Genomic DNA, 15,285 nt, shown 5'->3' with positions numbered 1-15,285 from the left:
AAGTCTCTACAATAAAAAGCGATCTTAACTTTCACTTTAAAACGGTATAGGTAAAGATGGACATTATTCTTTCATCAGAAAATTAGCCAGCTAAGAGGAAGAGCAACGTCCTTACCATCTCGGGGATACAAGAAAGTTGAAATCGATCAATCAATCAACTAGTGCAGCAATAATGCAAAGCTCAGCACACACAGACCCAGATACATGTTCAAGAAATTGCAAATTTAACGGGGAAGAGATATTGATTTAGAATTCAAACAGATTTCACAGACTCCAGACAACTGGAACATCAGCAAAATTCCAGATTCTTTGCGTGTTCGGTAAACATTATTTTCTGACGGTTATATATTTGTCATTTCTCTGACGATGGCAATTAAAGCGGTCATATTAATTACTCATACTTTTATTTAATTGGACAATCCCACAGCGTCAGCCGATGCATGGACTTTTTACATTTGCTCGTTCACGTATTAAGTTCATTATAATCTTCACAGTCTAATAGATGGGAAGTATTGTCAAAAATTTAGGCTAGTTGCACTCAACTGAGCTTGAAAACCTAATATCAAATCCTTTTTTTGGAGGATTTTGAAAAAAGGTTTTTTTTTTTCAAACTTTATTATGAAATCTTGGTGGCATATATTTGAGCTAGATATATTTTTCAGTGTGTAGATACACCATTAAATGGCAGTTGCCATCCTACCCATTGAAAGACTAGCTTTCTATCTCCTATGAGCCGGCTAATGTATGAAAACGTTTCGTAACAGACCTGCCGATAATATCCCACGGCGCTCAAATCTTTGATAAAACCGCTTTCATACCTTTCAAGTATACTTGAAGAAAGTACCTTGTGTTCAACTCCCCCGCCCACCCAAAAAAAAAAAAAACTGGACAGGTATTTATCAGGGATGGGGTGAGGATGAGATGGGAGCAGGCAATGGGAGAAAAGCCATCTTCATCTGTCTCCTTTGCAGCATCTTTACTCAGTATGAATGTTAGCTGTAATTGAGAGGAAAAAAAACCCCAACCCAAACCAAACCAAGCTCACCTTGTGCACAAAATGTCCTCATGTAGGCTACCCTGGCACCGTTGACATTGAGTCCAGAGTCTGGCAAACTTAACTTCTAAGGCACTCATCTGAGCAATCTAAAAATGAGACACACAAACAAGACAAAGGTCGTGAAAACTTGTCTACTTATTTTTGCTCTTAAGAGCACCCCTCAATGAAGTGGCTTCAATGACTATGTAAATGTTCAAAAATTATAGCATAAAAATTTTACAATTATATTAAAAAGATGGAAGTCTTGAAATATGTACTTGATGTTTATGCTGTTTACCATTAACACTACTCGAGATGTGGTAAAAGGATTCCGAGGTCATTTTCAGTTTCGATATGGCAATTGTGAGATGAAAAGTTGGCACACATCGATTGAAATTTTGTGTTTGGCTACCACTTTACTGGACAGAAACTCGCTGCGGTTCACTTTAAGAGCTTCTTAAAGGACTATTATAGAGAGGTGAACAAGGTGGTTTGGTTTATCATGATAAGTGGGCTTGATGGCATCGCTTGATGGCAATTGCTACGTCTCTCTTGGATTGGAAATGTGCTACAAATGTAGCGACTAAATTTGAAATGTCATGAAACTGAATCTGGTGGGTTCTGTCGGTTAGTGGGTCATATCAAAGTTATGTGGGCTGCTTCATCACAGCCTGTGTTAATGATAGCCATGTCTCTCTTGAAACAGGCAGAGGGTACTTGTGTCAAGACTATCATATTGAAAGGTGTACCCGGTTAACTCTGAATCTGGTGGGTTCTGTCGGTTAGTGGGTCATATCAAAGTTATGTGGGCTGCTTCATCACAGCCTGTGTTAATGATAGCCATGTCTCTCTTGAAACAGGCAGAGGGTACTTGTGTCAAGACTATCATATTGAAAGGTATACACAGGCAACTCTGAATCTGGTGGGTTCTGTCGGTTAGTGGGTTATATCAAAGGGATGTGGGCTGCTTCATCACAGCCTGTGATAATGACAGCCATGTACCTCTTGAAACAGGCAGAGGGCACTTGTGTCAAGACAGAGGTAACTCTACATCTAGTGGATTCTGTTAGCGGGTGAGTTATACCACAATAAGCGAGCTGCATCCCAGCATGTTTTTAATTTACTTGTCGTTCCTGGAGTAGGAAGAGCTACTTGTGTATAAAATGGTTATATCACAGTCAGAGGGCTGCATCCTACCATGGTATGATAGATAAGTCTTTCTTAGGTAAGGCAGTGATAACTTCATATTGACAACAAATGTTGTTTATACAAAAGACTAAGTTTATACCTTCAATACAATAACAACCCTCATACCTACAATCAGTAAGTTGCAAGTTTATAGTCAAACAGTCTATAATCCAATTTGTTTTTTTCACCCAAGATGAAAGATCTCCTTTGACATTTTAACTTGCAAATTATGTTATTGTTGCGATCAAATTCTGGTTAATTTGATCATTTTTAACTTTCAAGTACCTCTTTTCACAAACAAAAGACCCGATTTTGTTTTTTCTTCTGCAACACAAGAAGGGAAGACATAGTTGAGATCATTTCATCGTCAAGACATTTCCTATCAGGATGATCAATTATAATTTATCGTTACCTCTTTCTGATAAATCTCAGATTCCTTTGTCTTGCAATAAGGACAGACCGCCGCATTTTCTTTGTCCAACACAGCGTTACATCCGATGCACCTTTTTTTCTTCTTGGCAAACATCGTCAGACCGCCTATCTTGGGAGCCACGTAAGTCTTGACAAGTGTGTGCTCCCCTCCTGCCAGGAAAAATTTGTTTTTTATAAAATAAGAACGAAAAACATCGGTTTCTTATTTTTATATGATGCATCATGTTCCATTTTGGCCATCAAATCTATCACTTGTTAACATTAAAACCTGAGATAATTTATAGAATAATTAAATTAATGCACCTTTGAAATTCAACTATGGGAAAGATAAAAATCTCCAGGGAGACAAAGCTCACCTCAGCACTGGTGGTAGCCCTAAATTTTTTGTTGTTGTCTTATTTCCCTGAATATTGCAAAAAGTATGTACAAAACAGGATGTTCAAGACATGATTACATCTATGTGGTTGTCGTGGTGATAAATATTTAGTATGCAGAACTATTTGTTCATTTCAGGAAAAAAACAAAAAAAGAAGTAACTTATAGTTTCCTTATTGCTCCATCTATGAAATATAATATGTGAACTATTGTCATATAAATAGCTAAAATACATGTTCTATCAACACCAGGCAAAATGAAAAGAGGAATAATATTATATTTTGTGTGGATTTTTTATTTTAAAATTCTTACTTAGGAGAATTGCTTCAGCCTTGTTCTCCCCTAACACTGGATCAAAGATTCGAAGAAGTGGACCCTTCAGTTGGTTCTCAACGTAGTACTTAGTATCGATGGGCAGACTGTGTTCTAACACATACATTGGATCCTGAAAAAAAAAACAGAAAAGTTTGAGAAAAAGAGTTGCTTTTTTATCAATTTCTTATTCGATACAATTCACAGATTCTGCTTGAAGTGAGATTTCATTTAGTAATTTAGTCTCAAAGTTTGTCAAGGTGAAGGCGTGGTCGAGGTCAAGGTACGAGTGTCTGGCTCTGCAACCACTAGGTTCGGCGTGGGAGAGGTCAAGGTACAATTGTCCCACTCTGCCAACACTGGGTTTTGGCGTGGTCAAGGTACCAGTGTCCCGGTCTGCTACCACTAGGTTTTTGCGTGGTGGAGGTCAAGGTACGATCGTGCCTTTCTGCAACCACTAGGTTCTGACATGGTCAAGGTCAAGGTACGATCGTCCCACTCTGCAACCACTAGGTTCTGACATGGTCAAGGTACGATCGTCCCACTCGGCAACCACTAGGTTCTGGCATGGTCAAGGTCAATGTATCGTCCCACTCTGCAACCACTAGGTTCTGGCATAGTCAAGGTCAAGGTACGATCGTCCCACTCTGCAACCAACTAGGTTCTGATATGGTCAAGGTACGATCGTCCCACTCTGCAACCACTAGGTTTTTCCGTTCAAACTCCGGCTGGGAACCACATTCTCTTGGCCTATTCAAACCTATTGCTGTTGATCGCAGTCTTCCGTGGAGTTGATATTTCTAGTTTGTTAGTTGAAAACTGTTCTTTCAATGATTTTGGACTTTCTTCACCACTGCAGAGTTGATGAATTAGCTAACCCTGCACCTGAGGTGCTTCTATTAAAAGCCTATCCTGTCATTCTCTGAACACTCTTAGAGAATATGAGAGGCTTGATATCAGCCAGTCTTCATTCCACATTCATCACATACATGCACAGGGTTTCAAAACAGTCTTCTGTCACCTCCCCTACACCTTCCTCAAATAAACTACACCAAAGGCTTGTAGATGATTTGTAGATCAAATTCCTATAAAGCATCCCTGGCACACAGTTCCTTGGATTTGGCTTTCACAGGGTTTTCACAGACACGTTAATTTGTAATATATTGCAGTTTATATTTTGCCTGCAATTTTTTGCATCATTGTAAAGGGTATGAATATTCATGAGTTTCCAATACCTGTGATGACTTACATTCACTACTAAAACCCTGTGAAAAAAGACAGGTGGGTTGCTAAGCATATTACTGCAAAATCTCTAAAGCACTACAGTACATCATCATGTATACATACTAAAAGGTGATGTGACACCTTGCACTTTCAAAGGCCTGCTGCTAATGTTCTCTATGTAAATGAAACTTTCTCTGCATGATTATATTGAAAACATATAAACATACATATACATGTATATAGTTATATAAACATATATTATACATATGGGAGTAATGATTTAGAAAATATATTGGAATTTTTGGTCCCCCTAGGACCTTCGTCAGCAATACTTGGCAGTCGAATGAAAAGTACAAAATGTAACACAATGAAAGTATGACGCTAGATAAGTATATATATATATATATGCATATGTATATATCTATACATATATATATCTACATATATATATATATATATCTATATATATATATGTACATATATATGTACATATATATATACATATAAATATATCTGTATATCTATATACATATATATAAACATAGATATGTGTATATAGCATCCAATCCTCCATACCTTGTGAACATTAACAGAATTTTTTTTAGTACCATTGTTAACTTAAGAAATATGTAACCTATCCGTTGTTTAGACAAGCAGACTTGATAGGGAGCTAAACCCACACAGACTCAGAGTGCATTTCCTGCTGCACCCACCCACCTATGTTAACAGCACTGAAATATTCGACACGGACCAAATTTAAGACACACACTGAGAGCCGCATTTATACTAAATTTTGCGTTTGCTATAACTTATATTAACAATACCTCGTTCTTTTATTCCTGATTTTGTTTGTAGCAGACCTAGGAAGATTGCACAACTTTTTTTTTGACTGTCAAATAAAGTGCACACCTATTTCAAGCAACTGACGGGACAGAAGGAAAACTCCTTGGGATGTAGTTTGGCGTTGCTAATCTAATCCTTTTGAACACTGTACTGAATTATTACCCCGTGAAGGTATGAGATCTTCACGTACCTGATGATGTTTTTCAACATTTCTTCTTAGAGAGATGGCCGACAAGAAAAGTAGCCTCAATTCGAGGTTCTTTTGAGATTTTGATTATTTCTGCTATATGGAAATTAACTCACCAGTTCTTCTTTGAAGAAGAAGCAAACACAAAACTAATAGAAAAAAAATGATTGCATTTTAAATCTCCACCTGCCCCCCCCCTCCCCTCCCCCAAAATCAGCTAAAAATGCTAAAGGTTTGAAACTTATCACCAACAAAAACTTGAGGGTGTATAATTAGGCAACTAAATGTATCAAGGGTAGGAAAATTCTTTGAGGTGAAAGTGAACCTTTTTGCTGGAGTTTGATCAAAAGTGATCATAATTTGATTATTTGGGGGTAAAACATCACCATTGCTATCATCCACAAGACTGACCTCTGATTTCTCGTAAGTGGCTGCACCCTTTGCGCCCCCGATGATGACATACGGGACTCTGTCGCCTAGCGCAGGTGCGCTGCCTGCGTCACGTTTCCGCATTCTCTCGGCGAGTTCAACGTGAGCTTGTCTTCCAGCGTATTCTTCCCCAGTCTTGGTGAGTTCTTTCGTGATAACCAGCTGTGAGATATCGACCCTGTTACAGAGTATGTCTGAAATAACCTGTTTGGCATAGTTCACTGCACCGTCTGGATCTCTGTCAACAGAATAATCTACCAAGAGTGAAAATAGGCACAGGAGAGGGCCAAAGGTCATCAACCCACACATGGTTGCCTTGGAAAGCAGCTCAAATCTTAAGTGTTTTGTGATTGTCAATTTTGAGAAACATGCAGGAGATAAACTCAAGCGTCAGTAATAATAAAAAACTGCTTGCATACTTCCACATGTTGCTATGGTTACACTAATAGGCTACCATACTACCATCAGCAGGGGTCAGTGAACTGCTTGCATACTACCAGACGTTGCTATGGTTACACTTCTAGGTTACCATACTACCATCTGCAGGGGTCAATGTACTGCTTGCATACTACCTGACGTTGCTATGGTTACACTACTAGGCTACCATACTACCATCAGCAGGGGTCAGTGAACTGCTTGCATACTACCTGACGTTGCTATGGTTACACTACTAGGCTACCATACTGCCATCAAATGGGGTCAATGAACTGCTTGTATACTACCAGACGTTGTTATGGTTACACTTCTAGGTTACCATACTACCATCAGCAGGGGTCAATGAACTGCTTGCATACTACCTGACGTTGCTATGGTTACACTACTAGGCTACCATACTGCCATCAAATGGGGTCAATGAACTGCTTGTATACTACCAGACGTTGTTATGGTTACACTACTAGGCTACCATACTACCATCAAATGGGGTCAATGAACTGCTTGCATACTACCAGACGTTGTTATGGTTACACTACTAGGCTACCATACTACCATCAAATGGGGTCAATGAACTGCTTGCATACTACCAGACGTTGTTATGGTTACACTACTAGGCTACCATACTACCATCAACTGGGGTCAATGAACTGCATGCATACTTTGAGAAGTTGCTATGGTTACACTACTAGGCTACCATACTACCATCAGCTTACAAAGAGACTGACAACCTGATCTATCAGTCACATCAAAATATTGAAATAGAAACTGGCGATGTAAGATGACATTTTGCAATCACTTAATTAACTAGAAACTTAAGTGCAATGACTTCCTGCTGATGGACTTTCCCTCAAGTTGTAACACGAAATGAACTCAAAATAACTGATCAAATATACCAAGGAAATTCCTTCATTCCGGTTTATAGACAACATTTAAGGCCTGGATAAATAAAAAAAAACTCAGCTGTATTCATTTCTTGAAGAAAAAAGAGGAATGACATACAGAACAGGATATGACATATTTACAGTTTACAATTTCAGTCCCAAATTAGTGCTCATTTGTTTGTTTGTGCTAATGAGAAAACAAAACAAACAAAAGATACTGTTAGGACACAGATCAGAAAACAGTGGAGCTGGTGTCAATAACAGACAGTGACCAATGAGTGAGAACAGACACAATAATAGCATCATCATTGTAAGACAGGTATTATTGAATGCAATACATACACAATATTTGTAATCACCGGCATTAAATACTTAATAAAGCTTTTTGCTTGGACATTTCATTTATAAAAAAATCGTCATTATCCGGCAGCATCTTTTGTTGGGACTTTCTATGGACTATTTCTGAGGACAAATTTAATCCTTATACAAACAGATCTCGAAACCCACCAATACTAAAAATTCCAATCTGTATCCAATTACTAGACACTATAATACTAACATATCATAGAGGTATTCACAAATCCACACAGCAAATTTTGCAGCAATGTCCTTTTGAATCAGACTCGGTAGTATTGAACTTTGGGAAGGACATTTAAAGATGAAAAACAATTTTTTCCCCCCCAATACTGTTTTCATTACTTGGCTACAAGTCTGATAGCACCACTGATGCTGACATCCCCTTAACGATGGCAATTAGCTTATATTCCCACATTTAGCTAAACCGTCGATACAGAAGCAATAGTTGATAATTAGTTTTTATAAGTCGTTAATTACCCAATTAATAACAAACCGAAAAGATGAATACACCACAAGCACGAATATAAACATAAAACACCATAAAATAGAGTTGAAAGTAAAAGTTCGGCGACAAAACAATGACTGCGTCCAAAGTGCCTTTCTCCTTAGAGTTTTCATGGCCTGTAAGCTGTAGAGGCAATCCACTTTCTAAGAAATGCTTGAGAGGTAATACTCAACGGGTTCTTTCATATGAACAAAAAGATAGACCGACACCTGTCTCTTTAATATTATTGTAATTCATTGATGACATAAGTTTGCCATTTCATCGACAAAAAGAGCAGATCGTGCTGCGAATGAATGCGTTTTTCAAGGGCCTCCTCTTTTAGACGTAGGATCGACTAGTTTCGTGAAAATGTAGCTGATTAAAAAAATCATGGTTCTTTGACCTCTTTAATGTTACAGGTTTTTTTTGTTCGGAACATGTTTTTGTTTCGAGCAATATATCTATCCTAGGTACATCGCTATTGATACATTGGGCAAATCAGTGATTTGTTTTGATTGACGTTAAGTTAACCGACCAGTTAAGTGTTAACCGACAAATGTTGAATCAAATAAGTTGATTCATCCATTAAGTGTCCAAGCTAAAACTATGTGTGAAGTTGACTATTGGCTTGTTCCTATGTCAGCCAATACCACTTTCAATTTTCTTATCGGCTGTTTTTTAGGTGAAGAGGAGAGGTGGAAGAGCAATCCACTTAATGTAGTTTTGTTCGATCTTGAATGACACCGTCTTATTGGTAACATTTAATTTTGTGGACTGGAAGAGATGGGGCAAGACAAGGTTAAGACACCTGGTCGTTCAACACGCTCGTCAAAGGGCATCCTTCTCAAGGTTCCTTTCACACGCTGCAAATGTTTCGCAGGCCGCTCTTTCAGCGTTGCTGGTCCCAGACTTTGGAACGCTCTCCCCGTCGACACAAGAAATTCGAAGACCATCAGAACTTTTAAAGTTGCTTTGAAGACTCACTTATTTAAGAAATCGTTTTTATAATTGTATTGTAGTTCAGCGCCATTGAGTGTTTTAACAGTAATGTGCGCTTTACCAAGTGTTACCACCTTAACCTTAACCTTGACAAATTACGATACGCAAACACTGTTCCATGGAATCATTGCATGAAAACTTGTTCAAGGACTCCAAAGCATTAAGGCATGTAATTTTAAGTATTTTACAGTATTTTCCCATAATCTGGAATCCTATCGCCTGCAAAGCCACCCTTGAACAGGTAACAGTTACTTGCAAAGATAGTAATGGCCCTAACCCCAGAATCTCACCTATTCACTTACCCCAAAAGTTTCAAATTCCAATTCTGTGAAGAACTTCAAATGGTGGACATTAAATGGCAGCCTTTGGAGCTTCCCCACACTACAGTCATATATAGAGAGTTTGGCCAACTGAAATGCAGGCGCCATGTTGTTACCTACAATGTGGGTGCTCTTACAAAGCATCTCACATATTTTAAAAGGTCATCTCTCACTCATTTACAGAAAGATCAGTAGATGTGAAAATCGCTGTATAAGTAAAACCACACCCTCTGTAATTATTTCTTAACGAGAGGTTTACCTTCCTCATTATCGCTGACGGTGCAGAGATACCTCGGGAAGTGAAGAGGAGGGAGGGATGCGGGAGGTGGAGGAAATGGTGGGGAGGAAGGTGGGAGGGAGGGAAGGAGGGGGGTCATGTTTATGACAAAACCGGTCCAATGGAAATGAGCTCCAAGCAGCCTGTCACTCTTCACTAGAAGCAAAGAGACAATATCTGTAATTATATGAAATAGTGATGTACCTTTGGATTAATTTGTTATTACTAGTAATAGTACTTTAAATTAGTTTTCATAACTGAAGCAGGAAACCAAACAAATAGCTGGTAAGCTGCTTCTTCTTCCTTTTTCTTCTTTCTTTTCTAACATATTACAACAATAACCACATGACATCCTTGTAGTAAACATGCATACATAATCTTGGATAGGCCAACATGCGTACAGAATCATGGATAGGCCAACAGTGTGTGTTTGTCTGTGACGCTACAGTTTTAACTTCATGTCGGCTTCCGTCAGGGAAAGCCAACATGTAGCGTTTCTTTCGGCTGACATTCGGCAGAGCAGTTCGCAACTAAGACTGTTCAGTCTTATGAAATGTCGCCATATCACGGAGAAATAATTTTGCATGTGACCTAAATGGGCTCTTCGATGATCAACAGAAAGCAGTGGGCTCATAAGACTACAGGTCAAAACCCGGGTCTGATCCAATCTGGGTGGTACGTAACATTGACAGTGCCGGAGTCACTAATTATGCGGATGCGAAACAAGCATCAAAACCTTCGATGTAGACTTGCAACTGAATAGAGCAAGTCAGAGGAAAAGAATGACCAGACCAAGGCACCGGATCTGGCCAGACAGAGCTGGCTAGGTCGGCTGCCCTTGGTAGGCTACGGTATAGTTAGTGGTACGTTTTTTCGTGAGTTGAGCGCCGATGGCGCGGGAAAATGCATAAGTAATTTGTCCAGAAGGTAAGGAGTTCCCGATTAAAAGGAATAGGTTGAAAACAAAACTATGGAGCTCACCTGTCTATGAGAATCTTCTGTAAACACTGTCCGACCACGTTAGAAACAAGAGGACAATTATCACGCCTAACTGTTTCAATTCCCTTGCAGTCCATCTTGTCATAAGTGTCTGGCTTGGTGAAGAATAGGCCGGCATACCTCTTCTTATTAATCAAGAGATATGGAAAGTAAACCTAAGTTGAAAAGAAAAAAAATTCAAATAAATAATGATATTAGTTTAACCATGTATCAAAATATTCTTTTTAAAACAAAAAACAGCTAAACACTGCAAAATTCTAGAGCTTCTTCATGTAGAAATGTTGGTAATATAGGCAGTTGTTTTCCTTATCCAGTGGCAGTACATAATATCAGGAAAAAAAGGGTGTGCCAGACAACATCATGATGTACCTAGACAAAGGGTACAAGCATCCCTAAACAAGAAAGCCATATGGTATGTCTGTTGAGGAGTTAAGAATTAAGAAGACAGTGCTGATAGGACTAAATCAAACGAACCAGAAAGCCAACAGGCTTAGACACTGTAGGATGTTGGAGGGAGGAGCTGCAGCTAAATGCAGCCAAGCTGCATGAGACATAACTTCTTTTGCATTGGAATTTCACACAATAGTCACCGCTGGTCCGTAGAGGGAGCTGCAGCTAAATGCAGCCAAGCTGCAATAGGACGTAACTTCTTTTGCTTGGAATTTCACACAATAGTCACTGCTGGTCCGTAGAGGGAGCTGCAGCTAAATGCAGCCAATCTGCATAAGACAAAACTTCTTTTGCATTGGAATTTCACACAATAGTCACTGCTGGTCCGTAGAGGGAGCTGCAGCTAAATGCAGCCAAGCTGCAATAGGACGTAACTTCTTTTGCTTGGAATTTCACACAATCAGCACTGCTGGTCCTTATAGGGAGCTGCAGCTAAATGCAGCCAAGCTGCATAAGACATAACTTCTTTTGCATTGGAATTTCACACAATAGTCACTGCTGGTCCGTAGAGGGAGCTGCAGCTAAATGCAGCCAGGCTGCAGAGGAAGTAACCTTTTTCACTTGGAATTTCACACAATCAGCACTGCTGGTCCTTTAAGGGAGCTGCAGCTAAATGCAGCTAGGCTGCATAGGACGTAACCTCTACTGCAATGAATTTCACACAATCGGTACTACATATAACATAAAATGTGCAGACAAAAGTTCCATGCATTTGATCATTGTTGATACCTCAATGTGCATGTAGTCAGAGAAAGCTTCACCCCAACAAGGACGATATAAACTACGAAATGCAAAAAGAAGAACAATCAAGGAAACAGATTAAAATTATACAAAACAAACAAATAGTGCGAAAAACATGGGGACACAAGGAAGATCTTGTTAGTAACGACTCTTTCCAATATTAAAACAAAAGACAGGACAAACCTTCTCAAACTCCAGTTTAATAGGTTCCTGGAAACTCTTTGAAATGTTCGAGGCGGCTTCCTGTCCGAGTTTCATACTCTCAGCGACAGTGTCTACTCCAAAGTTGACCATTACCGAATCTGTGTCCCCGTAAATCACCTGTATGTGAAAGCGTGAACATTATATCTCTGGTATTCTTAGCTTGGTAACCCCAATTTTGACCTTACTGTATCACCTTTACCTTTATCTCAAAACTTTATCTCTCAACTTTATCTCAAAATCACCTCTAGTGATGGATGTTTTTGAACTAGGAGAAGCAACAAGGTATCCCTCTCACATTTTCAGAAATTTGTATACCACTATTAAGAGTGCAATAGTAGCAAAAAATAGGGGTCATAATTGTAACTTTCAAAGATATTTCATGTTCAATAATGTTTCCACTATTTCCCACAAAATAATATGGGCAAGTTTTTTTCTCTGTCAAAGTTTTGGCGACCCTCCAAAATGTTTTGGGGACGGTAAGGGGGTCTGCAACCCCAGATTTGAATGACAGAGCATTATATGACCGTAGAGGTCGGAACTAAATAGACAAATGTTATAAAAAGAGCTTCTTAACCTTCAAACTGTTTTTAACTGAATTTGTTTAAATATTTATATAGAATACTGCTTTATACCATGTTTGGAGAGCTGTCTGTAGATTTTTTTTATTTTGGGGGGGTGGGGGCAAACATATTCAGTATATAATTCTCATGAAGTGACTTGTCCATCCCTGTTCCAATTGCTGTCTGTTTGATAGGACATTCAAGTTTTTGTTACCATAACTACTAAAAGCCCTCGACCATTTTCGAAACCACGGCCCATTTCTCAAAAATTTCATATGTCCTCATTACTCTGTTCAATAGTGAACCGCAACACTTAATTTATTTCTTACGAGGACAAGAGCCAAAAATATATGGGTTGCAGCAAAGGACCAGACAAGAAAAAAAATCCCTCTAAAACAGGAGTGTGCTAAGACCTTACAGGCTCGCATATCCTGTTAATGTTTTCTCAGCAGGCAGTATCTGGCCCTCACGCCCTTTTTTGAGAACCTAATTAATATGATTACAGGCAAATTTCTGTTCTCAGGCTATTGTCAAATTACAAAGCACTTCCATCAACCATCTGTTTCCACATGGGCAAAATTTCGCTGAAAAGGATGACTTCTAAATGTCACAGAACTATTGCAGATAGGGTATTTCCTGACCTGGGTAATTACAGCTGTACTGTAGCTTATTAACAAATTAATTTGACATTTGCGATGTGATTTCATAGATTTTCTTACTTCCTGTCATCAGAACAACAACTAATTCTCACCACTCACAGGTGTTTGTTAATGAAATCAATTTAAAAAAAAAAAAAAAAATTATGACAACTTTTTCTTTCTGATATCCAGGCAGATCGGAACTTGATTTTACCAAGTTAGATTTTTTTGGAAGTTCTTGCATATTTTTTAGGGGGGGGGGGCACCAATTGGTTAAAAAGTGTGAATTTCTAGGCCTGGGTATGTCTCACCTGTGCGTCGTGTGAGTACCCGCTCTTGATATTGTAAGCCCCTTCCACAAGTTGTTTCGTCTTCTCAATCATCATTCTACCAAAGGCTGTCACACTCTAACAAAACCAAATTAATAGTAGAAAAAGAGAAAAAAAGGGTTTGGTAAATTGTAGATAAGAGGAGTTGAGAGTATTTATAAATTTAGAAGAGTATGACCAAAACAGACTTATAAAATTCTTCCCTGTAATTCCATCCACTAATATGATTGGCTATACCTGACAAGTAACGGTACTTAGCCAGATGCATAACATGAATAATGTATGACCAGTATATGAGTGATGGACACAACTAGAGTGACCCTTGTTATGAGTACAAGTACCAGGCTCGAGGCACGAGTACAAGTTAGTACCATGCACTAATATCTCTACTACCAATGATCATATTATGCTTCAACAGGCAAATATAATAATAATAATAATAATAATAATAAAGGCTTAAAAGCACAACTACTACAGAAAACTGTGTGCACTGCTGTGCTGGAAAACAACTAAATAAATCTCAAAGTAACGATATAAAAGTTAAACCTGGTCGAGATTCTGGATGAAATCAGAACCATTGACAAATAAGTAATGTTTTAGTTGCCTCTTAAAAGTAGCAGCATTTTGGATTTCTTTTAGGCTGTCAGGAAGCTTGTTCCACAATTTAGGTCCAGCCTTCGCAAACGAGCGATACCCATACGAGGATTTAACTCGAGGCTCTATCAATAAAGTATTTCTTCTACGGTCAGAGGTTACCAATAAATCATGGATATATTTAGGACCCAGTCCTCTAACAGACTTAAACACAATCAATATTATTTTAAAGTACACCCTCTCCTTGATTTTAAGCCAATGAAGATCATGGAATAGAATATACTACAGTGCAGACTAAAATATACATGTATTGCCCAACCCACAGCAAAGCACTTACATGCAAAGGGCTCTAAACATATATATAAACAAATGTAAATATATATATATATGTTCAAAGTATCACTTTCGAGATCCGGCTTTAAGAATCACAAATGATTTTCGAGTTGGTTAGCATCGTATCATGTTTGATCTCTAGAGTAAAGCAAGTATGTCACCAAAAACAGAACTAGTATTGTTCGATACAGGTGACAAACGCCTACAGTGGAATTACAACCTTCCTTACCGGTTTCAACCCTCTGGACATACAATCAGCATCCATAGCCTAGTGGTAAGGGTGTTCGATGAGAGGCCCAGGTTTGAATATATATATATATATATATATATATATAGATAGATAGATATATAGATAGATATATATATATGTGTATATATATATATATATGTAGGTATATATATCTATCTATAGATATCTATCTATATATCTATCTATATATCTATCTATATATCTATCTATCTATATATATATATTCAAACCTGGGAGGCCCAAGTTCGAATCCCGGTGGAGGCTGGAAGTTTTTTCACTGTTCTTGATTTTCCAACTGATTAACATTTTCAATTACATATAGATATATATGTAGCAGAGGGACACTGAGGGGGGCTTAAATAATCATCCACATTTGCTGTAACAATGGAACAAGACTGCTTTTGACAA

General features: G+C 38.4%; 1 protein-coding gene across 3 annotated transcripts in view; it reads right to left on the bottom strand.

Moving 5' to 3' along the window:
* The window catches only part of LOC139969773 (DNA polymerase delta catalytic subunit-like), a 91,163-nt gene that overhangs the window by 51,549 nt on the left and 24,329 nt on the right, over window positions 1-15,285 (bottom strand). For all 3 annotated transcript variants that reach the window (XM_071975027.1, XM_071975028.1, XM_071975026.1), the window contains exons 15-21: window positions 13,683-13,778; window positions 12,153-12,290; window positions 10,761-10,933; window positions 6,009-6,264; window positions 3,344-3,476; window positions 2,637-2,806; window positions 1,046-1,143 (exon numbers count right to left, since the gene is read on the bottom strand). In XM_071975027.1, coding sequence (XP_071831128.1) covers window positions 1,046-1,143; window positions 2,637-2,806; window positions 3,344-3,476; window positions 6,009-6,264; window positions 10,761-10,933; window positions 12,153-12,290; window positions 13,683-13,778 — 1,064 coding nt within the window. The remainder of the gene's footprint in view (window positions 1-1,045; window positions 1,144-2,636; window positions 2,807-3,343; window positions 3,477-6,008; window positions 6,265-10,760; window positions 10,934-12,152; window positions 12,291-13,682; window positions 13,779-15,285) is intronic.

The sequence above is a fragment of the Apostichopus japonicus genome, chromosome 7 (assembly GCF_037975245.1).
Source record: "Apostichopus japonicus isolate 1M-3 chromosome 7, ASM3797524v1, whole genome shotgun sequence".
NCBI lineage: Eukaryota > Metazoa > Echinodermata > Holothuroidea > Aspidochirotida > Stichopodidae > Apostichopus > Apostichopus japonicus.
The sequence above is the reverse complement of the archived record's forward strand: the minus strand, read 5'-3'. Positions and strand labels throughout refer to the sequence as shown.